The 27683-nt window shown below is 40.6% G+C and overlaps 1 protein-coding gene across 1 annotated transcript in view; it reads left to right on the top strand.

The window, feature by feature from the left end:
- Positions 1–4066: 4066 nt before the first annotated feature.
- The window catches only part of LOC137236928 (uncharacterized), a 311869-nt gene continuing 288252 nt past the window's right edge, over positions 4067–27683 (top strand). Inside the window, exon 1 of the mRNA XM_067760019.1 lies at positions 4067–4324. Coding sequence (XP_067616120.1) covers positions 4181–4324 — 144 coding nt within the window. The 5' untranslated portion in view covers positions 4067–4180. The remainder of the gene's footprint in view (positions 4325–27683) is intronic.

The raw sequence follows: 27683 nt of genomic DNA, 5'->3' as shown, positions 1-27683 counted from the left end.
AAGATTATAAATTGATGTTGCGTGCAACTATGGTAAACGGAATGGCTGATTCGCAGAAAATTTTTGTGACGTATTTGAGGGTACATAGCATGTAAGAAAAGGCAAGCATATATGTATCGGGCATTTCAATTAGGCCATCTCATTCTGCCATACTAACAATTGTGGAACAATGTGGGATATTTTGTTGTTGGTCGCCATCTTTGGTCACTAGATTTTTGCTGGGTAGTCTTCTAGTCTCGAAGATCGAACTTGTCTCATAATAAGGCCCATAGTATCATAAATAAATAAATATTTAATACCCTACAAGAATACAGACCCTACGAGAAACGCTGATAGTTTTACTAATACACTCACACTTGCAATTGACAATGCTGATCCTGCGATGACGTAAACATTGATACTCAAATTTATGTATGTTCCTTTGTTCGCTCACGCATGTCCGCATGTTCCCAACGACAGCCTATAATCATGAAAAAGGACTCAAACTGGGAAAGCTTCGGACACAATTTTCAACGGAATTTTATGTATGCGAGAACAGTTCATCCGATTTAATCATGTTGTCACTACTGACTGTCATATGACAACAGAAGAGCGCTTTTCTCATGCGGAAACACATTTAAAAATGAATCACCACTAACCACTATTATTTTTCGCGTATCAATTTTTTGAGTGCGTCCCATACATTCCGACAGCTTTTGGTATTTTTTAATATTATTTTCGATTTTTTTTCTTTTAGCATGGAGCTTTGAAATGCTTTATTTTTCATTTTTTAAATCTATTTTTTATATGGTTTTCGTCGGTTGAAAATGGCGGAATTTAAAAAATAACAAAACAACCGTGATAATCATTTGATTGCCATATCACAGTCAGTAGTGACAACATGATTAAATCGGATAAACTGTTCTCGCATACATAAAATTCTGTTGAGATGCATAATGGTATCTGCTGTATGTTCCTTTGTTCTGTACCAGGTGTCCGAAGCTTTCCCAGTTTGAGTCCTTTTTCATGATTAGAGGCTGTCGTTGGGAACATGCGGATATGTGTGAGCGAACAAAGGAACATACATAAATTTGAGTATCAATGTTTACGTCATCGCAGGATCAGCATTGTCAATTACAAGTGTGAGTGTATTAGTAAAACTATCAGCGTTTCTCGTAGGGTATTGCAAACTGAACTATATTTAGCTTACTTTGGAAATAGTACTTCACAATTATACTTTGCAACCAACAGCGTGTTTAAATCAAAACTGATTAGTTATTAATCAGCTTGCGCTGCTTGTTGCTGCCTCGTCCCCATATTTCTCCAAAGGTCTAGACGTTTTACCTTCTAGAACTGTTGTATCTCCTACATGGTAATTTAGTTATATGCGTGTGTATGGGTGAGTAAGAACTTCGGCTTATAACTACATGTGTGTGTGTGAGATATCTCGACTTCGAACTGCTGGTTATGTGTGTGCATGTACTTCTCGTCGCTTTCCATGTATGTGCGTAAATGATGATTGATGTGTTCATGTACACAAGGGTGGCTTGCTTTAATGTTTTTGCATTGTGATTATTTACTAACAGCATAGTGATGCTAATATTCTTAACAATATCAAAACTGCCTTCCCCACCAGAAGGAGTTACAATTATTTCCTATGCCAACGAGTGCACGATTATGGCTACATTCATCAAATGATGAATTAGTTTCTAAAATAAACAGCTATCTCACCAATCTTTAGAGCCACTTCACGTAACCAGTCATTATCACCGAAAAAATCTACGGCCACGCTGTTTACGACGTGGAAGGAACAGATGTCGAAAATAGTGGACGTTCGTGTCGATGGTGTCACAAGCGTTGCTAACCACGTAAAAACCATTTGGCCGGCCGCTTATACGTTACGCGTCTCCAGTTTGGTGGCCTGGTCTTGAAGATACTTACTGGAAAAGGCTACAGGCCTGTATATATGCTGCTATCAGAATGCCACCGGATGTCTCCTTAATGCCCCCGAATATGACTTACATAGTGAGGCCAAAGAGCTCAATATTAAAGAGCACAACGAAATGCTGAACAGGCAGTTTTTGCTAAATTGTCACAAACCATGATTTCCTAAACAACTGACTGAAATAGCACCGCCTCTCCATAATTACTATGACGAGATCCGACACCTGCCACCACAGCCGTTTGATCCAGACAAGCATAAGCAGGCTCTAAGCCAAATCCATACAGAATTTGTAAACACTTTTGCCAGGAGGCGCCCCGTTTTTAATATCCTACCATTGCAGAAGAAGAAAATATACTACAAAGGGAGACACGAGTCATACTGGCCCAACCACGCTCTGGATACTGTAACAGGTTAAGCTCTTACTTGTCCAGAATCAACCCCGACATACGTAATGTATGTCCTGCATGCCATGTGTCCCCACATGCAACCAACCATTTTTTCCATTGCAATGTGAAACCTAAGCCTCTAACACCAAGCTCCCTATGGTCCGCCCCTGTTGAAACAGACAGTTTCCTTTGACTCCCGTTAAAGCACTCTGATGACAATTTGTGAGTGGTCACAAATCATACACACAAGATTGCCATTGCGCATGTAAATAAAAGATCAGCTGCTTTTTATGGGCAATTTTTACGTCATTTTACTTTAGCTTTTTTTTCTCTCGTTCTTTCATTCGCTCAAGCAGTCAAGTGTGACGTAGCTGCGCAGAACGAAGCAATTTTGAACTCGTGAATGTGCAATCTTCTGTGAGTGTTTTGTGGTGAGTGGTTGTGCGCATTGAATGGGGCGAAGCACTTTTACACGGCTCAAGTATCCTTGTGCCAATTACCAATTTGCACAAGGATTTGCCCGGTGTGTGCACTGGTTGCGCTATTTGCGCAGAGAACTGCGCTAAAATAAAAACGACTGTGATATTTACGCATGTTACACAGTTTACCTGTGGTTTCTGATAATATAGCATCAGTAATTATTGCTTAAAAATGTTAATATTGAAAGCGTAAGGACCATCTCAAGCTTGTAACAGGAATTCACACTAATTCAATAATACATAATAATTTTTTATACAATTAGAACCATTTCATTTGTTGTGTTAGTTGAACAATGAATATTGCGCAGTGCTGCAATGAGTTGAGCTGAGGCCCTATTCGCTAACTGTGAGTTTTAAAGTGTACACAAGAAATTGTGTAAACTTTGAAATTCTGATTATGTAAAGCAGCACTGTGAATAAAAAAAACTCACTGATTAAAACTTCGTGAGTTTTCTTGGCAGCCAGTGTACACTATTCTGACATTCAAAACTCATACGCACTGTTGCAGAATGACTATTTTGTTTTCATGGCGTTTGATGAATATTTTCTCCCTGACAAAAGACTTTTACATTTAGCTCTCATTCATCAAAAAATGTACACAATAATATACAGAATCGTATGAAAATTTAAAGTGCAAATACAATGAAAAATAAAAACTTCTGGTGCGAGTTTTTCGACCTATACCGTGAATTACCAGCACTGCGGAAAATAAAGAGTGGTTTTTTTATACAATTAGTGCCTTTTTTATACAATTAAAACACATGTTCCATTTGTTGCACTACTTTAAAAATGAATATTGCGCAGTGTTTTTGAGCCGTGTATGTCAAAATTTTCATTTGCACATATTTCGTCGTTTTATATTTGCGCATGGTTTTTGTATCATGTATGGGCCGTCTTAATACAGCAACAAAAACCCGGTGCATAGTGTACCTATACAAGTGTGTTCACTAAGCGATAAACGTCAAAACTACAAACAGCCTCGCTCACCTGATGGAAATCTCAGGTCTAGAGTCGCATTTTTGGTCTCAACGACATTTTTGACTACCAATCGTCTCGAATTTTTCAATTTTTTAATCATTCGGCGCATTCGGTAATGGTATCCATTTTGAATTCGCTGTCATTCCGAATCCAGCGAGTGCCTGTCAGAATGCTTGACAGACAAGTCAACACACTTGTACTTGTACACTATGACCCGGTGAAACAATATCGATTAAAAATTTTCCTGGTATCGGAACAAAAGTATCGATACTTACTTGTATCTGCTCCTATCGTTTCATTCCTACTTACAAGTTTATTGTGGATTCAACCATCACTGATTTAATCTAAAACAAACAACATTTATTATATCATTCAAGATATTTGTTTATTCCTATTGCTCGTACGTCCTAATTATGGGCAGTATGGCTAGGGCCTGCATATCCGGATTTCTTTGTCGTCTTTGCTCAGAAATGCATAGAACAGTAATTCATATATACGGAGACCATGGCCAAAAATTGGGTTTAGTTGAAAAGATTAATGGATATCTACCTATAACGGTATGTTAAAATTGAGGAAATTTAATGTAATATAAGGTAAAAGTCTAGTTGAGGGGTGGACTGCTAATACGCTTACAAAAATTTCGAGAGAGGTGTCGAAAGACGCGTATTGACCTCGACAACAATAATCCGAAGGCGGAAAAGAAATATTTTATCTGTCCGGAGATATGGTAGTAGTGCAGTTTAGGGGCCCCACTCTAAAGTTGGGCCAAGATTTTCGAGTGAGGTATCAAAAGACGCGCATTTACGTCTAGATTAAGAATCCGAAAGCGCAATTAACAGAATCTAACTTGCACGAATTAACGAAAAAATTATGTTAAATTTCACTAATTTACTTATAAAATATCAACACAAATATATTTTTTTTTTTGGGGTTTGGTTGAATGGCACGGACGGTAGTCCATAACGCCAGTTTGTATGTCGGATGGTTCTTTTTTCAGATTGTTGTATATGTAATTTTAGCTCCACTAATACACAATGGTAGTACCAAGGTGGCCAGAACCATGTGTAGCAGCTTGCAATTTGGTATTAAATATTATAATTGTTCCTATTTTCAATTAGGGTTGTTTTTACTTGGCACCACGCCATGTTATATTCAACTTGTCTTATTTATTTCAGTTTGACTTATCCAATTGGGGTAGTTAGTTTTCGGTTTGTAAAAGTATCTTCGTCATCTCAGGTATATATTTTAAAGAGTTTATATTCATTCTGGTTATGTGTACATGACTGTACATTAATATATAATAATTTTTCAATCCCGTTATTTGTTCTTTTTGTCCTTTGGTGGCGTTATATGTATATTATCGCAATTTTATCGCAGTTTATATATAAGGTAATCTCTATCCCGTTATATATTCCGTTTATCATATATGTATGAATTTATGTAAAACGAAAGTTTTACTTATATTTTTTCGTCATCAGTGATTTTTTCATTTAACATTTTAATGTTAAATTTGATTTTGCCCGATAGCAATTATATGTATTTTTTGCACAAAATGCATATTTTTAGTTTAATGTTTTTTTTTCAGATTTTTTCCCGATAGCAATATAATCTTTTTGCAAAATTTGCATTTTTTTTTTCGACGAACTCGTAACGCACAATTATTTAGTGTTTTTAATTTTATTTGTTGAAAATGTTGATTTTGACACGAAACACGTTTTACTTACGCGTAACGCTGTGAAATTCCTTGCGGTCTGGATTTGTACTCAACCACATGTTATAAAGCCCAATTTTCCATATGGTTGAGCTGCAAGGAATTTCAGCGAACCATTCACTACGAGATTGAAAACGAGCAACAAATATTGCAAAAAATTTCTGTCCAAATGAAAACATATGAAAGTGAACAGTGTTGCCAGCTCAGCAGGTAATAAAACAAGGTTTTATTGGATATATAAAACACCTATATTATAAGAAATTTCTATAATAAAATTATTTTTTTACGGGAAAATGATTGCTAACTTATCATAAATCGAATAATAAGTCGAATAAATGTGTTATTGACAAAATACTTTAATTAAATTAATTAATTTTTAGACATTGGTGAAATATTTAATTAAATTTTGGACATTGTTGAAATTTTAAACCATTTTTATAATTTCATGTCAAATTACATTGGTAAATTGAAAAAATACTTAAATAAATGCAGTTTCGCCCTTGAGGAAGCTAAGGTGCTTAGCGAAACGTTGGGACGTAATAGTGGAGTTTTACTTGCACTAAAAGCAACATTATGGTCAAGAAAAGCCTATCATAACACAAAAATATTTACAATAATTTATTGACCGGCTACAACTAAAAATACTTTAATTTTATTTTTTTTCAAAAAAGGCTTAACTAAGTCGTTTTACAGCTTTGTGAACTCAAAAAGGAAGATAAAAGGGTTTCCTTCTACAATGAAGCTAAATGATCAGATTTCCAACGATAGCTTCGAAATTGATAACATGTTTGCGGATTTCTTCGAATCTACTTATTCAAACACCGCCATCGAATTATCCTTTCATATTGTCTCCTCTGGATTCCCAGGCAGTCCCATATATATGTACTGATGATGTTTTAACTCATCTGGAAAATCTAAAAATGTCTTACTCTAGTGGTCCGGATCAAATTCCGTCGGTAGTGCCGAAATCTTGTGCTCGATACTTATATCGATCTGTTGTTGTTGTTGTTGTAGCGATTAGGTTACTCCCCGAAGGCTTTGGGGAGTGTTATCGATGTGATGGTCCTTTGTCGGATACATATCCGATACGCTCCGGTAACACAGCACCATTAAGGTGCTGACCCGAACATCTCGGGAACGATTTATATGGCCACATTGAACCTTCAGGCAATCCCTCCCTCCCCACCCCCAAGTTCCATGAGGAGCTTGGGGTCGCAGGAGCATCGTCTGTTAGTGAAACGGGATTCGCCGCTCGAAGGTGGGGTTGACAATTGGGTTGGAAAAGCTATATGTTGCGCTACACAACCCCTTGAATCCCAAATATATATTATATAATTATATCGACCTCTAGCCTGTTTGTTTAATGCGTCCCTGAAGCAAGGGGTATTCCCCAAGAAGTGGAAAGAATCATTCATTATACCACTGCATAAAAAATTGAAGCAGAACGTGAGTTATAAATTATAGAGGAATAGCCAAACTCAACACTATTCCTAAGCTATTTGAATTGGTTATCACAAACCAGATTGCTTTTAGAGTATCTTCATTAATTGATTTTTCACAACATGGCTTTTGCAAGGGTAAATCAACGGTGTCCAACTTGATCGAGTTTACAACCTTTGTATCCAACAGTTTTAAGACTAATTGTGAAGTTGATGTTATTTATACTGATTTGGTATTTGATAAAGTTTCTCATTCTATACTTTTATTCAAACTTGATCGGTTAGGATTTCCTGCTTTGCTTCTATCTTGGGTTTCTTCTTATGTGAAGGAAAGAAAACAAACGGTTCATAAACGTAACTTCTGGTGTTCCTCAAGGCAGCCATCTTGGTACGGTTTTGTTCCTGTTGTTCATTAATGACCTTCCTAGTGTTTTAAAGAGCTGCAAGCCGTTGATGTAAGCTGATGATGTCAAACTTGTAAAGCCTATCCGCTCACCCGTGGATAGGGCATGTCTTCAGGCTGATCTGAATAGTCTTGGTGACTGGTGTAATGTAAACGCAATGTCACTAAACCTACCTAAATGTAAGTTCATGTGTTTTACAAGGAAGTCCTTCCAATCCCATGATTATGTTATTGGCGACTATGTTATCAAGCAAGTCACTAATTTTATTGATTTAGGCGTTGCAATGGACCCAAAACTCGATTTTAAACTTCATACTGAATCTTGCGTGAATAGCGCTAAAGGTACTTTGGCTTTCGTTAAACGTTGGTCTAAAGAATTTATTGACCCATACCTTACAAAATCTCTTTTTACATCATTGGTCAGACCTACTTTGGAATATGCTTCAATAATTTGGAATCCGGGTTATCAGGTTCATTCTGACAAGCTGGAATCGGTCCAGAAACAATTTTTGCTTTTCGCTTTAAAACACTTACCATGGGATCCTTCTAAAAATCGTCCCCCCTATTGCAGCCGGTTAAAACTAATACAGCTGCACACATTGCAGAGCCGCAGGGAGATACTTGGAGTCTTATTTATTGTTAAATTAATAAGAGGGTCAATAAATAGTCCATAATACAGAGAGCATTGAATATTACAAAGGGATGGTGTGCCAGTGTGGGGCTTAACATCCACCCATCTAAAACGACCATCATCCCTTTCACCAGAAGAAGGGCCCTACCAGCCCTGAGATCAATTACAATAGATGGCGTGGTACTAGAACATGGAACCGCGGTGAAATACTTGGGGGTCATTTTTGACAACAAGCTCCTATGGAAACAGCACTTCGACTCCATGAGAGCTAGGGCTACGAGATCCATCATGATATGCAAACGTTTAGCAGGCAAATCATGGGGCCGTAGCCCGCATGTGCTAAGATGGATGTATGCCATGATAGTAAAACCTATGATAACATACGGTTCGATAGCCTAGGCATCGAAAGCAACTCGGGCGACGACGAGGCAAGCACTCAAAACTTCAGCGACTGGCATGTGTATGCATCACGGGAGCTATGCGCACATGCCCTACAGCAGCGCTGGAGGCTATCCTCGATCTAACCCTGCTGCATATATCAATAAAGCAGTCAGCCAAGCGAACCCTCCTGAATATTGCTAAGGAGGGCTCGGGCATAGGTAAAGCCATATCGTCCCGAAACATGGAGGAATTGAGAGAGAAGATCCCAATCTCTCAACTCCCGAGGGATGATATACTCAGGCAGATAGTCTATGAGAGAAGGTACAAAGTAGAACTGGGAGACAAGGGTACATGGGAGGAAAGCAGAATTGTGTACATTCATCAGCTAAATAGAATAGTATGGTATACAGATGGCTCGAAGACGCCAGAGGGGATTGGATCTGGAGTCATTGGACCCAGAGCCAAGATATCAACGCCTTTGGGAGCACACCCAAGCATTTTTCAAGCGGAAGTATTCGCTATAAGCCAGTGTGCTGACCTGAACCTTCAGCGCGAATACTCCAATGAGACAATTGCCATACTCAGTGACAGTCAGGCCGCCCTCAAGGCGGTCTCGGCGTATGAAATAAAATCAGCACTAGTCCTTGAGTGCGTTGAAAAGCTAAATAAACTAGGAGCACACAACAAACTGTTGTTGGCCTGGGTTCCTGGCCACAGGGGAGTGGGGCAATGAGCAAGCGGACAGCCTGGCAAGGGAGGCAGCAATGACACGACCCACTGGTCCTGAGCCGTTCCTGCCAGTAGGCCCGCAGGAAATCAGAGGGCATATACTATTAGAAGAAAGGGAAAAGAGGGAAGAACACTGGCGCAATATGGCAGGCCTGAGGCAATCTAAGTTACTGCTAGGGGGCTACAACACAACTCGATATAGGGCATTAATGGGCCTGTCGAAAGATAACCTGAGGATCCTAACAGCTATTCTTACAGGACATTGCAGACTGAACAGCCACATGCAGAAGCTGGCATACTATCGAACAACACATGCCGATTTTGTGATTGATCAGCGGAGACGGCGGAACATATACTCCTGGAATGTGACGCAATCTCAAGACGTAGGGCTAAGTTTTTGGGCTCACCATGGCCAGAGCATTCTCACATCAAATCTCTCAAGCCAGGTGAACTGCTAAGGTTTATCAGAGAAGTCGGCTTGGATGAGGTGCTGTGAAGCAGTTGAGGGCACAATAGACCAATGGTCGCAGTGCGATCCTCAATTAATTATCTATCCATCTATCTATCTATCTAAATAGTCCATTTTTGCTTGGCGAAATTAATTTTATCGTTCCTATTAGGCCATCTAGACATTTTCAATCAATTTTTGTAGCTACATGCAGGTCGAATTATGATGTGCACGAACCACTTCACTGTTTATGTCGTGATTTTAATAAACACTGTAAAAATTTAGACGTCTGCGACTCCTTTCTTGGTATTAAAAAATACCTTTTAACTACATTAAATTTGTAATTCGAAATGAAGCAAAGAACGCTAAACCGTGATATACTGTTCAACCCTCTGTTTCAAATTTGAAGTACCAGTTACTTGAAACTTGTTTGCAAAATTGCGTTGTGATCATTTTTTTATATGTATGTAATGAAATTCTGTATAAATTCTATTCTGTATATATTTTATGTACTATTAATTGGCTTTATTGTCAATTTCATAAATTATTATTTACTAGCTCCTTCATGAGTACATTTTAACACATTTACAACATCTTATCTTTTGCTTACTTCTAAGTCTTTAATTGAAATTGTCAAGCGTTTGGTTCAATACTGTTTAAATATTACTTTAAAATGGATGACTGCTTATGTTGTTTATATCATGTATTACATCTGAGATTTAAGTGTCGGTATATTTGGTCTGTATAATTATTTAATTTGTAGACTGATAAATAAATAAACATGCACAGTAATTTTGCGTAGTACACCCTTCTGCGTAAAAGAACATCACTTTGGCGGTAGCCACGGTTATACCAAACACCCGGACTTGGAATGGCGTAGCCCAGGGTTATTTTTTATAAGCGCGGCCCAAGGCCGCCTATGCAGAAAGGTGTTCTACGCAGAATTACTGTGCATGACGCAGCCGGTGTTGGATCGGTTAAGGGTGTTCTACGCAGATGACTTCAGAAAAGCATGAGTAATTTCTTGTTCAGTTAATTTCTATTATTGCTCATCTGGCAGCACTCTTCACAATCAGGTGTTTTCTTCAACAACGAATCAAGTGATCAAAGTGTATTTTCTGTATTTTTATTACCTAATTGTACATTAATTAGACAAATTTTTTTCTCTAATTCGTGAATATCAAATTGTATTAATCTATCGAAAAACAAAGCAGGATGTGATTTATTCGCTTAAAAGATAGTAAGTGTGCGGGAACAATATGTACAAGTCAAACCAGTTTTTCGTGCATAACTTTTCAACGGGTAAAAAAAGTTAACTTCCTTTCCGGATTCTTGATCTAGACGTGAATACGCGTCTTCTGATACCTCACTCACCCAATTTTAGGGTGGGGACCCTAAACTGCACAATACCGGAGATATTTGCAGTTGAAGTTGGCGATTTTCATGTGGTTGTTGTGATGTTGTGTACCAACAAAAAAGGTAATTGTTTACTTCAGCGTACAATTGCTAAAAGTCGTCCAAAATTACCGGGAGAGGTGTCAAAAGACGCGAGGGTGACGAGTCCGAAAGAGTAAAATAAAGAAAATTTATTTCTGTGAAAAGATATTTCCAAAAAACCGAAAAATGGCCTCGGAGCGCTCCGAAACCGGGGGTGGGATTCATAGTATTTTTGCGCAGAATACCTTTTTGCATTGGCGGCCTTCGGCCGCGTTTATAAAAAATTACCCTGGCTGGGTCCAACACCGGTTTGGAGACCAAAACTATATCCGCGCAAAACACTTACCCACAGTTGTTCTTGTGGGTACCACAAAATCATCAAAATTACATCAAACATATGACAATTTTCGATTTTGTTTGCAAATATCTGCGAAAAGAAATAAAATTTCTAATTTCCGCTTTCGGATTCGTGGTCCTGTGATCAAGACGAGTCTTTTCACACGTCCCGATATTTTTGGACGAGTTTTAACAGTTGTACCCTAAAGTAAACAATTAACATTTTTTATAAGCACGGCCGAAGGCCGCCAAAGCTCAAAGGTGTTCTGCGAAAAAATACTATGGATCCCACCCCCGATTTCGGAGGGTCCCGCGGGTCATTATTCGGTTTTTCGTTAATATCTTTTGAACGAATTAAAACAATTATTTAGTGTTTTTAATTTTATTTGTTGAAAATGTTGATTTTGACACGAAACACGTTTTACTTACGCGTAACGCTGTGAAATTCCTTGCGGTCTGGATTTGTACTCAACCACATGTTATAAAGCCCAATTTTCCATATGGTTGAGGTTCAAGGAATTTCAGCGAACCATTCACTACGAGATTGAAAACGAGCAACACAAATATTGCAAAAAATTTCTGTCCAAATGAAAACATATGAAAGTGAACAGTGTTGCCAGCTCAGCAGGTAATAAAACAAGGTTTTATTGGATATATAAAACACCTATATTATAAGAAATTTCTATAATAAAATTATTTTTTTACGGGCGGCCACCGTGGTGTGATGGTAGCGTGCTCCGCCTATCACACCGTATGCCTCGGGTTCAACTCCCGGGCAAAGAAACATCAAAATTTTAGAAATAAGGTTTTTCAATTAGAAGAAAATTTTTCTAAGCGGGGTCGTCCCTCGGCAGTGTTTGGCAAGCGCTCCGGGTGTATTTCTGCCATGAAAAGCTCTCAGTGAAAACTCATCTGCCTTGCAGATGCCGTTCGGAGTCGGCATAAAACATGTAGGTCCCGTCCGGCCAATTTGTAGGGAAAAACAAGAGGAGCACGACGCAAATTGGAAGAGAAGCTCGGCCTTAGATCTCTTCGGAGGTTATCGCGCCTTACATTTATTTTTTTTAAATGTGTTATTGACAAAATACTTTAATTAAATTAATTAATTTTTGGACATTGTTGAAATATTTAATTAAATTTTGGACATTGTTGAAATTTTAAACAACCATTTTTATAATTTCATGTCAAATTACATTGGTAAATTGAAAAAATATTTAAATAAATGCAGTTTCGCCCCTGAGGAAGCTAAGGTGCTTAGCGAAACGTTGGGACGTAATAGTGGAGTTTTACTTGCACTAAAAGCAACATTATGGTCAAGAAAAGCCTATCATAACACAAAAATACCCCAGCGGGTTAGGGGATCAGAATATACCGGCGGTAGGTAAGCCTGCGCTTCCCAAGGCAGTCGGTTCTATGTACCGGAGCGACTCGGAATTTTTCCCGACCAAGGACTGTCATTTCAGTGTGACCCCATTTAATTTGTTTCGTCCCTCCCACAAATTGTCATCCTCCCAGCAGCTCCTTGCAGCAGGACTGCTACATATTCTCTTACTCCGGGAAGGTATCGAACCCAATCCGGGTCCGTCTCCTGACCCCGGTCATGAGAAATGGTTTTGCTGCATCTGCCAGAAAACAATCTTTTTAGGACGGTCATACTCTGTTCAGTGTGTCTCGTGCAAGGGATGGTTGCATCGGACAGGTTGTTCTGGGCTTGATCCCAAAACCCGACGTCCACGTAACTTTTATAAATCTTTTGTGGCTCCTTGCTGTTCACGCCCAAGGGCGTCCCGTAGTCTACGCCTAAGCGTATCCCCACTACCTTCCAGCAGCTTCGCTGCTCAGCAAGCCACAACAAGTACCCGCTGCTGCTCGCGCCCCACGGCGCCAACAACTCAAACAGCTGATACCACTCATAACTACTACCTTCGTAGTAGAGCTGGTAGCAATGCTGAGCATCAGCCCCTGCCCCCGTCTTCTTCTCCCCCCCTCTTTTCTGGCAGCAATCGTGCAGGTCAGGGAAACAGACTCTTAGTCCCTGCCTCCGTTTGTACCGTCTGCCAGCACAGAATATATAGGTTTGCGACATCCGCTCAATGCAGCTCCTGCCTTGGGTGGTGCCACTTTCCTAGATGTTCTGGTCTCCGCGACGGCAACCCCTCGACGGGTTTCATCGCGCCATGTTGCCAGGTCGCAAACCCAAATCATCCGGGTACCCCAATGCTTGCCCAAGGGCGCCCAGTCCCAAGGCCACAACAGCAATTACGTCCTGGCCTTCCGCAACCTAGGCGTAGTCACCCCTCACTTACCCCTAGAGTGGCGGCGTCACCCCTCATGCACTTCAGAATTCTGCAGTTAAACTGTAATGGACTAACTGGGAAGATTACGGAGATAGTCGATTTCATGAAGCGGCACAACATCCGCATTGCTGCGATTCAAGAGACTAAACTCACAGCAAGATCTGCATTGCAGACCTGCTCTGGGTATAATGTCCACAGGAAGGACCGTGAGAGCGGAAATGGAGGCGGCCTCGCGTTTATTATACACCACTCTGTGCAATATCATATATTTGATCCTGGCATCGACCGCAGTGACAATGTCTTAGAACGTCAAGGCCTATCTGTCCGGTCAGGCGATGCAAATCTAGAAATCATCAACATCTACATCCCTCCTGTCACCTGTTGCCCCAGTGGATACCGCCCTCATATCGAGGCCTTACTCACTGGCAACAATCGCATTATCTTAGGCGATTTCAATGCCCATCACGACCTATGGCATTCAAACCTGCGGGCGGACGGTAGGGGTGAGATGTTGGCGGATCAAATAGACGAAACGACGTTCTGCACAATAAACGGAGACGCCCCCACACGTATGGTAGGAAGCTGTCATAGCTCGCCAGATATCTCAATCGTAAGCGCAGAACTCGTAAACTGCGTCAACTGGCAGCCGATGGTAACATTGGCATCCGACCACCTGCCCATACTTATTTCGTTCGAGCGTACCGCCGACTTCATCGCCACCGAAAAACGCACTTTCATAAACTTCAAAAAAGGAAAGTGGGAAGAATATAAATCTGCAACAGACAGCAGCTTTGCTGCCCTCCCTATCCCGACTGATGCCCGCCAAGGGGAGCGTGCCTTCCGTAAGGTCATTGAATCCGCCTCGGCACATTTCATTCCCGCCGGGAGAATTCCAGAAATCCGGCCCCACTTCCCGGCGGAGGCCGCGAGCTTAGCGAGGGAACGCGACCTTATAAGACAGCTTGATCCAGGCGACCCCCAAATAAGGGATATAAACCAACGCATCAGACTGCTTGTGGACGAACACAAGCGGGCGAAATGGGAAGAGCACCTAAGAGGTTGTAACCTCTCTACCGGTGTAGGTAAACTTTGGTCCACCGTAAAGTCCCTATCGAAACCGACTAAGCACAAAGACAAAGTTTCCATCGCCTTTGGCGATAAGGTGCTGTCGGATGCGAAAAAATGCGTGAGCGCTTTCTGCCGACAATATATAATGCATCCTACGGTCGACAAAGATAGACGGAGAGCCAATAGACACGCACATAAACACAAACTCAGCGCGTCACCAATTACCATCACCGCTAGAGAGGTTGAGGACGCCATTGGTCGCGCTAAACCATCCAATGCAGTGGGCCCAGACGGCATAGCCATGCCGATGCTTAAAAACCTAGGGAAAGAGGGTTTCACATATTTAGCGCATGTCTTCAACCTGTCTCTTTCCACCTTTGTCATACCCGAGAAATGGAAAATGGCCAAGGTGGTCCCGCTACTAAAGCCTGGGAAACCAGCTAACGTAGGTGAGTCATATCGTCCGATATCTCTCCTATCGCCAGTGGCAAAGACGCTTGAAGCCATTTTGCTCCCTTATTTCCAAGCACATTTGCAGCTAGCCCCTCATCAGCATGGCTTCAGAAAACTCCATAGCACTACCTCCGCGCTAAATGTCATTAGCACCCAGATAAATTGCGGTTTGAATCAATATCCCCACCATAGAACAGTACTCGTAGCGTTAGACCTATCAAAAGCTTTTGATACGGTCAACCATGGCTCGTTACTGCAAGACCTGGAAGGGTCCACCCTTCCCCCATGTCTTAAAAGGTGGACCGCAAATTATCTGGGTGGTCGGCAGGCATCGGTGCTATTCAGAAACGAAACATCAAAACAAAGGAGAATTAAACAAGGGGTGCCACAGGGTGGTGTCCTATCCCCGCTTTTGTTTAATTTCTACATATCTAAGCTACCTTCACCACCGGAAGGAGTCACAATCGTTTCCTACGCCGATGACTGCACAATAATGGCCACAGGCCCAGGCCCAAAGATCGACGAGCTATGCAATAAAATAAACGGCTATCTCCCTGATCTCTCCAGTTTTTTCGCCTCGCGAAACCTGGCATTGTCACCGACTAAATCTTCCGCGACCTTATTTACAACATGGACGCCCCAAATGTCGACCATATTGAACATCCACGTCGATGGCACTACGCTACCGACTGTCCTACACCCCAAAATCTTGGGTGTGACGTTTGATCAGGATCTACACTTTGGTGCGCACGCAACCACAATTGTTCCAAGAATTCAGAGCCGTAATAAAATCCTCAAATCCCTTGCTGGCAGTACCTGGGGAGAAGATAAAGAAACGCTCTTGACCACATACAAAGCAATTAGCCAGCCGATTACGTGCTACGCGTCACCCATATGGTCGCCAAGCCTAAAAACCACCCACTGGAAGAAACTACAGGCCTGCCAAAATACTGCTCTCAGAATCGCCATCGCAAATCGGGCTGTCTTCTTATGTCCCCAGAACACCATCTGCATAATGAGGCGAGAATACTCCCCATCAGGGAGAGAAATGAGATGCTGACCAAACAGTTTCTGTTGAATACCCAAAAACCTGGGCATCCCAACAGACATCTGATTGACGAACCAGCACCGCCTAGGGGCCTAAGGAGTCATCTCCGTAAGCATTTTGAGGAAATACGGCACCTGAGAACCCAGCCGTATGAAGCGGAAAAACACAAGCAGGTCCTTGGTGAACTCCATAGACAGGCGTCGGACCTTTATGTCGGGAATTGCCCGGTGAATCCAGTACTTGAAGAAAAATATCCAGAACTCGCAGAAGAGGAACGCATACTCCCCAGGGAAACGCGTGTCACTCTTGCTCAACTTCGTTCTGGATACTGTAACAGGTTAAACTCTTACCTATCCAGAATCAACCCCGACATACAAAATGTATGCCCTGCTTGCAATGTGTCCCCACATGACACCAACCATCTCTTTAATTGTAATGTGGAACCAACGCCTCTAACACCCCTTTCCTTATGGTCCACCCCTGTTGAAACGGCAAGTTTCCTTGGACTCCCGTTAGAGGATATTGATGACAATTTGTGATCGGTCGCGGCTATTAGGTGGGGCGAGCATTGCTACAACAACATGCCTGTCGTAAGAGGCGACTAAAATACCAGATTCAAGGGGATGTGTAGCGCAACCTTTCAGGTTGCCAGCGCAATATATAGCTTCTCCAAACCCAATTGTCAACCTCACCTATCCGCGGTGAATCCTGTTTCACTAACAGACGAGGCTCTGGCAACCCCAAGCTCCTCATGGAACTTGGGGGTAGGGAGGGAGGGAATGGCCTGAAGGTTTAATGTGGCCACATAAATCATTCCCGAGATGGTCGGGCTAGCACCTTAATGGTGCTATGGTACCGGAGCGTACCGGATTTGTATCGGGCAAAGGACCATCACATCGATAACACTCCCCAAAGCCTTCGGGGAGCAACCTTATCGCTACAACAACAACAACAACATAACACAAAAATATTTACAATAATTTATTGACCGGCTACAACTAAAAATACTTTAATTTTATTTTTTTTCAAAAAAGGCTTAACTAAGTCGTTTTACAGCTTTGTGAACTCAAAAAGGAAGATAAAAGGGTTTCCTTCTACTATGAAGCTAAATGATCAGATTTCCAACGATAGCTTCGAAATTGCTAACATGTTTGCGGATTTCTTCGAATCTACTTATTCAAACACCTATGATTACCCGCCATCGAATTATCCTTTCATATCGTCTCCTCTGGATTCCCAGGCAGTCCCATATATATGTACTGATGATGTTTTAACTCATCTGGAAAATCTAAAAATGTCTTACTCTAGTGGTCCGGATCAAATTCCGTCGGTAGTGCCGAAATCTTGTGCTCGATACTTATATCGATCTGTTGTTGTTGTTGTTGTAGCGATTAGGTTACTCCCCGAAGGCTTTGGGGAGTGTTATCGATGTGATGGTCCTTTGTCGGATACATATCCGATACGCTCCGGTAACACAGCACCATTAAAGTGCTGACCCGACCATCTCGGGAACGATTTATATGGCCACATTGAACCTTCAGGCCATCCCTCCCTCCCCACCCCCAAGTTCCATGAGGAGCTTGGGGTCGCAGATGCATCGTCTGTTAGTGAAACGGGATTCGCCGCTCGAAGGTGGGGTTGACAATTGGGTTGGAAAAGCTATATGTTGCGCTACACAACCCCTTGAATCCCAAATATATATTATATATTATATAATTATATCGACCTCTAGCCTGTTTGTTTAATGCGTCCCTGAAGCAAGGGGTATTCCCCAAGAAGTGGAAAGAATCATTCATTATACCACTGCATAAAAAATTGAAGCAGAACGTGAGTTATAAATTATAGAGGAATAGCCAAACTCAACACTATTCCTAAGCTATTTGAATTGGTTATCACAAACCAGATTGCTTTTAGAGTATCTTCATTAATTGATTTTTCACAACATGGCTTTTGCAAGGGTAAATCAACGGTGTCCAACTTGATCGAGTTTACAACCTTTGTATCCAACAGTTTTAAGACTAATTGTGAAGTTGATGTTATTTATACTGATTTGGTATTTGATAAAGTTTCTCATTCTATACTTTTATTCAAACTTGATCGGTTAGGATTTCCTGCTTTGCTTCTATCTTGGGTTTCTTCTTATGTGAAGGAAAGAAAACAAATGGTTCATAAACGTAACTTCTGGTGTTCCTCAAGGCAGCCATCTTGGTACGGTTTTGTTCCTGTTGTTCATTAATGACCTTCCTAGTGTTTTGAAGAGCTGCAAGCCGTTGATGTAAGCTGATGATGTCAAACTTGTAAAGCCTATCCGCTCACCCGTGGATATGGCATGTCTCCAGGCTGATCTGAATAGTCTTGGTGACTGGTGTAATGTAAACGCCATGTCACTAAACCTACCTAAATGTAAGTTCATGTGTTTTACAAGGAAGTCCTTCCAATCCCATGATTATGTTATTGGCGACTATGTTATCAAGAAAGTCACTAATTTTATTGATTTAGGCGTTGCAATGGACCCAAAACTCGATTTTAAACTTCATACTGAATCTTGCGTGAATAGCGCTAAAGGTACTTTGGCTTTCGTTAAACGTTGGTCTAAAGAATTTAATGAGCCATACCTTACAAAATCTCTTTTTACATCATTGGTCAGACCTACTTTGGAATATGCTTCAATAATTTGGAATCCGGGTTATCAGGTTCATTCTGACAAGCTGGAATCGGTCCAGAAACAATTTTTGCTTTTCGCTTTAAAACACTTACCATGGGATCCTTCTAAAAATCGTCCCCCCTATTGCAGCCGGTTAAAACTAATACAGCTGCCCACATTGCAGAGCCACAGGGAGATACTTGGAGTCTTATTTATTGTTAAATTAATAAGAGGGTCAATAAATAGTCCATAATACAGAGAGCATTGAATATTACAAAGGGATGGTGTGCCAGTGTGGGGCTTAACATCAACCCATCTAAAACGACCATCATCCCTTTCACCAGAAGAAGGGCCCTACCAGCCCTGAGATCAATTACAATAGATGGCGTGGTACTAGAACATGGAACCGCGGTGAAATACTTGGGGGTCATTTTTGACAACAAGCTCCTATGGAAACAGCACTTCGACTCCATGAGAGCTAGGGCTACGAGATCCATCATGATATGCAAACGTTTAGCAGGCACATCATGGGGCCGTAGCCCGCATGTGCTAAGATGGATGTATGCCATGATAGTAAAACCTATGATAACATACGGTTCGATAGCCTAGGCATCGAAAGCAACTCGGGCGACGACGAGGCAAGCACTGTCAAAACTTCAGCGACTGGCATGTGTATGCATCACGGGAGCTATGCGCACATGCCCTACAGCAGCGCTGGAGGCTATCCTCGATCTAACCCCGCTGCATATATCAATAAAGCAGTCAGCCAAGCGAACCCTCCTGAATATTGCTAAGGAGGGCTCGGGCATAGGTAAAGTCATATCGTCCCGAAACATGGAGGAATTGAGAGAGAAGATCCCAATCTCTCAACTCCCGAGGGATGATATACTCAGCCAGATAGTCTATGAGAGAAGGTACAAAGTAGAACTGGGAGACAAGGGTACATGGGAGGAAAGCAGAATTGTGTACATTCATCAGCTAAATAGAATAGTATGGTATACAGATGGCTCGAAGACGCCAGAGGGGATTGGATCTGGAGTCATTGGACCCAGAGCCAAGATATCAACGCCTTTGGGAACACACCCAAGCATTTTTCAAGCGGAAGTATTCGCTATAAGCCAGTGTGCTGACCTGAACCTTCAGCGCGAATACTCCAATGAGACAATTGCCATACTCAGTGACAGTCAGGCCGCCCTCAAGGCGGTCTCGGCGTATGAAATAAAATCAGCACTAGTCCTTGAGTGCGTTGAAAAGCTAAATAAACTAACAACAAACTGTTGTTGGCCTGGGTTCCTGGCCACAGGGGAGTGGGGCAATGAGCAAGCGGACAGCCTGGCAAGGGAGGCAGCAATGACACGACCCACTGGTCCTGAGCCGTTCCTGCCAGTAGGCCCGCAGGAAATCAGAGGGCATATACTATTAGAAGAAAGGGAAAAGAGGGAAGAACACTGGCGCAATATGGCAGGCCTGAGGCAATCTAAGTTACTGCTAGGGGGCTACAACAAAACTCGATATAGGGCATTAATGGGCCTGTCGAAAGATAACCTGAGGATCCTAACAGCTATTCTTACAGGACATTGCAGACTGAACAGCCACATGCAGAAGCTGGCATACTATCGAACAACACATGCCGATTTTGTGATTGATCAGCGGAGACGGCGGAACATATACTCCTGGAATGTGACGCAATCTCAAGACGTAGGGCTAAGTTTTTGGGCTCACCATGGCCAGAGCATTCTCACATCAAATCTAGGGTTTATCAGAGAAGTCGGCTTGGATGAGGTGCTGTGAAGCAGTTGAGGGCACAATAGACCAATGGTCGCAGTGCGATCCTCAATTAATTATCTATCTATCTATCTATCTATCTAAATAGTCCATTTTTGCTTGGCGAAATTAATTTTATCGTTCCTATTAGGCCATCTAGACATTTTCAATCAATTTTTGTAGCTACATGCAGGTCGAATTATGATGTGCACGAACCACTTCACTGTTTATGTCGTGATTTTAATAAACACTGTACAAATTTAGACGTCTGCGACTCCTTTCTTGGTATTAAAAAATACCTTTTAACTACATTAAATTTGTAATTCGAAATGAAGCAAAGAACGCTAAACCGTGATATACTGTTCAACCCTCTGTTTCAAATTTGAAGTACCAGTTACTTGAAACTTGTTTGCAAACTTGCGTTGTGATCATTTTTTTATATGTATGTAATGAAATTCTGTATAAATTCTATTCTGTATGTATTTTATCTACTATTAATTGGCTTTATTGTCAATTTCATAAATTATTATTTACTAGCTCCTTCATGAGTACATTTTAACACATTTACAACATCTTATCTTTTGCTTACTTCTAAGTCTTTAATTGAAATTGTCAAGCGTTTGGTTCAATACTGTTTAAATATTACTTTAAAATGGATGACTGCTTATGTTGTTTATATCATGTATTACATCTGAGATTTAAGTGTCGGTATATTTGGTCTGTATAATTATTTAATTTGTAGACTGATAAATAAATAAATAAACATGCACAGTAATTTTGCGTAGTACACCCTTCTGCGTAAAAGAACATCACTTTGGCGGTAGCCACGGTTATACCACACACCCGGACTTGGAATGGCGTAGCCCAGGGTTATTTTTTATAAGCGCGGCCCAAGGCCGCCTATGCAGAAAGGTGTTCTACGTAGAATTACTGTGCATGACGCAGCCGGTGTTGGATCGGTTAAGGGTGTTCTACGCAGATGACTTCAGAAAGGCATGAGTAATTTCTTGTTCAGTTAATTTCTATTATTGCTCATCTGGCAGCACTCTTCACAATCAGGTGTTTTCTTCAACAACGAATCAAGTGATCAAAGTGTATTTTTTGTATTTTTATTACCTAATTGTACATTAATTAGACAAATTTTTTTCTCTAATTCGTGAATATCAAATTGTATTAATCTATCGAAAAACAAAGCAGGATGTGATTTCTTCTGATACCTCACTCACCCAATTTTAGGGTGGGGACCCTAAACTGCACAATACCGGAGATATTTGCAGTTGAAGTTGGCGATTTTCATGTGGTTGTTGTGATGTTGTGTACCAACAAAAAAGGTAATTGTTTACTTTAGCGTACAATTGCTAAAAGTCGTCCAAAATTACCGGGAGAGGTGTCAAAAGACGCGAGGGTGACGAGTCCGAAAGAGTAAAATAAAGAAAATTTATTTCTGTGAAAAGATATTTCCAAAAAACCGAAAAATGGCCTCGGAGCGCTCCGAAACCGGGGGTGGGATTCATAGTATTTTTGCGCAGAATACCTTTTTGCATTGGCGGCCTTCGGCCGCGTTTATAAAAAATTACCCTGGCTGGGTCCAACACCGGTTTGGAGACCAAAACTATATCCGCGCAAAACACTTACCCACAGTTGTTCTTGTGGGTACCACAAAATCATCAAAATTACATCAAACATATGACAATTTTCGATTTTGTTTGCAAATATCTGCGAAAAGAAATAAAATTTCTAATTTCCGCTTTCGGATTCGTGGTCCTGTGATCAAGACGCGTCTTTTCACACGTCCCGATATTTTTGGACGAGTTTTAACAGTTGTACCCTAAAGTAAACAATTAACATTTTTTATAAGCGCGGCCGAAGGCCGCCAAAGCTCAAAGGTGTTCTGCGAAAAAATACTATGGATCCCACCCCCGATTTCGGAGGGTCCCGCGGGTCATTATTCGGTTTTTCGTTAATATCTTTTGAACGAATTAAAATTTTTATTTTCCGCCTTCGGATTATTAATACTGATGTCGAGACGCGTCGTTTGACACCTCTCGATATTTTTGGGCGCGTATTAGCAGTCGACCCCTCAACTAGACTACTACCTAATATAATTTTATAGGATGGTGCAACACCACATTTTTATCAATTTTATTTTCCTCCTTCGGATTAATAATACTGACGTCAAGGCGCGTCGTTTGACACCTCTCTCGCTATTTTTGGTACAGTATTAGCAGTCGACCCTTCCACTAGAATTCTGCAGTTAAACTGTAATGGATTAACTAGGAAGATCACGGAGATTGTCGATTTCATGAAGCGGCACAACATCCGCATTGCTGCGATTCAAGAGACAAAACTCACAGCAAGATCTACATTGCAGACCTGATCTGGATATAATGTCCACAGAAAAGATCGCGAGAGCGGAAATGGAGGTGGCCTCACGTTTATCATACACAACTCTGTGCAATATCATATATTTGATCCCGGCATCGACCGCTGGGACAGTGTCTCAGAACGTCAAGGATTATCTGTCCGGTCGGGCGATGCAAACCTAGAAATCATAAACATCTAAATCCCTCCTGCCACCTGTTGCCCCAGTGTATACCGCCCTAATAATAGCGCCGTACTCACTGGAAACAATCACATTATCTTAGGCGATTTCAATGCCCATCACGATCTATGGAATTCAAACTGGTGGACAGTAGGGGTGAGATGTTGGCGGAACATTGGCATCCGACCACCTGCCTATATTCATTTCGCTCCAGCGTTCCGCCGACTTCATCGTCGCAGAAAAACGCACTTTCATTAACTTTAAAAAGGAAAGTGGGACGAATACAAATCCTTTACAGACAACCGCTTTGCTGCCCTCCTTATCCCAACTGATGCCCGCCAAGGGGAGCGTGCTTTCCGCAAGGTCATTGAATCCGCCTCGGTTCGCTTCATTCCCACCGGTAGAATTCCCGAAATTCGGCCCACTTCTCGGCGGAGGCCGCAAGTTTAGCGAGAGAACGTGACCTTATAAGACAGCTCCATCCCGGCGACCCCCAAATAAGGGATATAAACCAAAGCATCAGATTGCTTGTGGATGAACACAAGCAGGCAAAATGGGAGGAGCACCTAAGCGGTTGTAACCTCTCTGCTGGTGTAGGTAAACTTTGGTCCACCGTAAAGTCCCTATCGAACCCGTCTAGGCACAATGACAAAGTTTCCATCACCTTTGGCGATAAAGTGCTGTCGGATGCGAAAAAATGCGCGAGCGCTTTCTGCCGACAATATATAATGCATTCTACGGTCGACAAAGATAGACGGAGGGCCAACAGACACGCACATAAACATAAATTCAGCGCGTCACCGATTACCATCACCGCCAAAGAGGTTGAGGATGCCATCGGTCATGCTAAACCATCCAAAGCAGTGGGCCCAGACGGCATAGCCATGCCGATGCTTAAAAGCCTAGGGAAAGAGGGTTTCAAATATTTATGTGAAGTTCCATTTTGGAACTTCTCCTAAAAATTTGTTCTTGTGCCCACTCTAATACACACACGCACTTATCAAAAAACCAAACGCACTATTTTTAGTATAAGTGTCTTTATTTAGTTAGTTTTAGTTTGATATTAGATAGTTTTCAGTAAATTAGCACTAGACTTAGTTTTATTTAGTTTGTACTGTCTTTTATGTTCGCACAATTAAATTAAATTAAAAGTTTTAGTCTGCGCACTTAGTTCACGAGTCCTTTCTTTCGTTCAACATTACAATAATGAAGGCCGACTTTATTTTTTAGCCGACCTCCCCGTTTCCAACTTGTTTCAACACTTGTTGTCCATGCACAATAGACAACAGGGTTGCACCAAGTGGGAAACAGGATGAGATCATAAGGCTGCTGTTACACCATCCCCCGTTTCGAAAAAAAGGTTGAACATTTTTCGCGTATTTGAACTTCCGGCGTTAGTATTGGTTCTGTTTTCTAACCTATTTTGACTGTTGCTAGTGTTACGCGAATTACTATTGTTTCGATTGTCGTTGTTTTGCCTATAGTTGTTGTTTTGCCTATTTTGATTGTTATTATTGTATATACCGTTAGATAATTCCTCTACTCGTTTAGCAAACTCGGTTAAATTATTGTTCGTAACTTTTAGTGAAGCTATTTTCCCTGCAACGACTTTTGAATTGTCTGGCTTTATTCGACTTTTAAGCGCATCTTTAATTTCTTGAATAGATGTTATATTTGTCGGAATTGCTTCTCTTGCTTTCCCTTCGAGCTTCGATTTAACAAATGAAATGAAAGTTGGCATAAGATCTAGATCTATACAGCCTTCTACTAGTTCAATTTTATCTATGAAGGAGTCTAGCGCTAAGGGGTCACCGTTATAAATTTCCCTGAATAAGGACGCCCATGACCCAATAAACTCACTCTTTTGCTCTGGTGTAGCCATTATTGTTGGTTCTAGAAAATTAGTACGAGATTGGTTGGAATTTGAGAAAGTTGTTAAAAGCCCTAAATAATTGTTTGATGTAACGACTGGGTTATCGAACCCACAGAACTATTCTTGCAATGAAATATTTTCAGTATGAGGTAAAGAACAACTTTGTTCACCGATACGACTGTCGAGTGTTTCCGGCTTTGATGAGTCAGAGAATTCTTCTTCCTCAGATTCGATTTTCTATGCGTCGAAGGATTCTTTTTCTTCCCGATCAGTATCTGATATAAAGGTGTTATCTTGGACTAAGTCGCTGTATATTTTTACTGTGCAGTTGAGTTTTGTAAAACATTTAATTAGTTCTTCCCTACAACGTGATAAACTTTTATTCACAGCAACTGGCCTAGGTCGGTTTTCAAAATGACCATTTACCTCTACCAAAATGTTATTATATGCCTCAATTAAAGAATTTTTATATTCATCTAACTTCTCTTGCCTTGTCAGTAAAGAACGACCTGTATGTAAAACGCGTTTTTCTTAAAGAAATTTTCTCTCAATTCTTTGAATTTTGTTTCGAAATTTGACATTAGCAGAAGAAAAACTCTTACACTTGCAGCTTTGTATGCTTGAATATTAACAAATTTGAATGAAAAAGAAGGCTGAAATGATTTTATAATCCAAATCGAATTGTGAAAAAGTAGCAAGTTTTAGGTATGAATATGAACGAATTTGAAGGAAAAAGAAATTTGGAATGGTTTTATAACCTAAATTTTTTGAGTTATAAATATGAACAAATTTGAATAGAAAAGAGATTTCAAATGGTTTTGTAACCTATATAGTATTAACCTAAATTGAGTTGTTGTTGTAGATTTGAGTTATGAATTTGAACAAATTTCAATTGAAAGGGAATTTGAAATGGTTTTATCACCTAAGTTAAATTAGAGAAAGTGGCAAGTTTGTGTTATGAATGTGAAAAAATTTTAATGGAGAAAAAAAATTTTAAATGTGTTATGGAAACGCATTTACTATGGAAGCAGTAAGGAAGGCGGTCGGCATGATATGTTGGTGCACAGTGGCTAGTCATTGTCGGCTGGGGCGGGTCCTTGCCAACCTTACTGTTCCTGCGCCATAAACAGAAAAATGTTCCTATCATGCCTATCAAAACGAGCAGCTGTCAAATTCAAAACAAACCCGACAGAAGCGCAGAGACCGACTCAAAACGCTTAAAATTCAAAATTAAAACGACATCCGGTCGAACCGGATGCCACGGACAAACCGTTGACTTTCCAACATTTAAAAAAAAAATTCAAATTCAAAAAAAAACTGTCAAAAAAAGAAACTAACGATCAAAAAAAACTAACCGAACCGGAAACGACCGGTTACTAAATCTGAAAAATGAAATAAAAAAAAGCTGAAATACAAAGACAAATAAACAAAAGGGAAATACACAAAAAGGGCCGAATATACAGAGGGGCGCCGCGGGTGGTGTTGCGACGCCCGGTGCTTTAACCCACCCTCAAATAACCATGGCCACCGACGCACCTATAATTTCGGTGGCCCCTTACCTGTCTTACCTTATGCCTTCTAAATAATTGGCGACGCCAGCATTCCCATTTCAATTACAAATTTATTTATAATTCATTTTCATTACGGCTTATGACTTAGGATTATGATTTAATTTATATAAGTTTACAGCTAGGTACATTAAAGTGAGCGAAATGATGCCGTACAAAAAGGAGGTTCACTAGGAGTGATTAGTAAGAAAAAAAAGTATGTACATATATTCATTCCTTTTGATATAAACTTGATTTAGATCGAGGTCATATTTACTTTGGTACTGAATTAAAAAAAAAGTAGACCATCCCAATTGGAGGGTAGGCAGGGGTATACATGGAAGCTTCCTTATACCTGCTCACTTTGTTGTGGGCATATGTCGAATAGCATTGTTTTAAATGAATATGCTTAAATATACGTAAGGACAGACCTATTTGTTCTTACAAATCTCTCGTTTTAAACCACGAACTTTCTTCAAAATACCCTGAAACATATGCAGGTTAGAATTGACCAATAAACGTTTAGCGTTTGACGCAATACTTCAACGTCTGTACTTAAGATTTACATTTTTATTTAGGTGTACGGTGTAAATTAGGCTTTTATTTAAAATTTAAAATATATAAAAAATAAATAAATACTAGGCGCGCTATACCATCGGGGAAATACAGACCGACTTTCCTAAATTAATCATCTAAAACATGTTTACTTGCGAAGTTGAAAAATACAGAAAACTCCAATATACATATGTATGTATGAATACACTAATTTTCAATAAGAACAAATAAAAATAATCTGACACCTTTTAAATATTATATTTAACTTTTACATTTCAAGTATGTGTATATAACATACAAATTGGCATGTCTAGTCCTTTAAGGCTAAATATACATACATAGTCAAGGTATTTATCATCATGCATATGCATCTGATATCAAATCTTCAATTGTATTTATCTTGATTTTAAATTTAATAATCCGAAATTTCCAAATTGGGTATGCCTTCTTGGTTGTCTTTCGTTAATGCAAACCTTACCTAATCTTAGTCAGAAAATTCTATACGAAATTGGCATAGCCAGGACATATGCGAAATTTTATTTAGGGTTACCACAAAGCATAGCATTAGTTTTGCGTATTTAACGCAAAGGTACAATAGTGGTGGAATTCA

The sequence above is a fragment of the Eurosta solidaginis genome, chromosome 1, assembly GCF_040869045.1.
Source record: "Eurosta solidaginis isolate ZX-2024a chromosome 1, ASM4086904v1, whole genome shotgun sequence".
Classification (NCBI taxonomy): Eukaryota; Metazoa; Arthropoda; class Insecta; order Diptera; family Tephritidae; genus Eurosta; species Eurosta solidaginis.
This window is presented reverse-complemented; position numbering and strand designations above follow the sequence as displayed.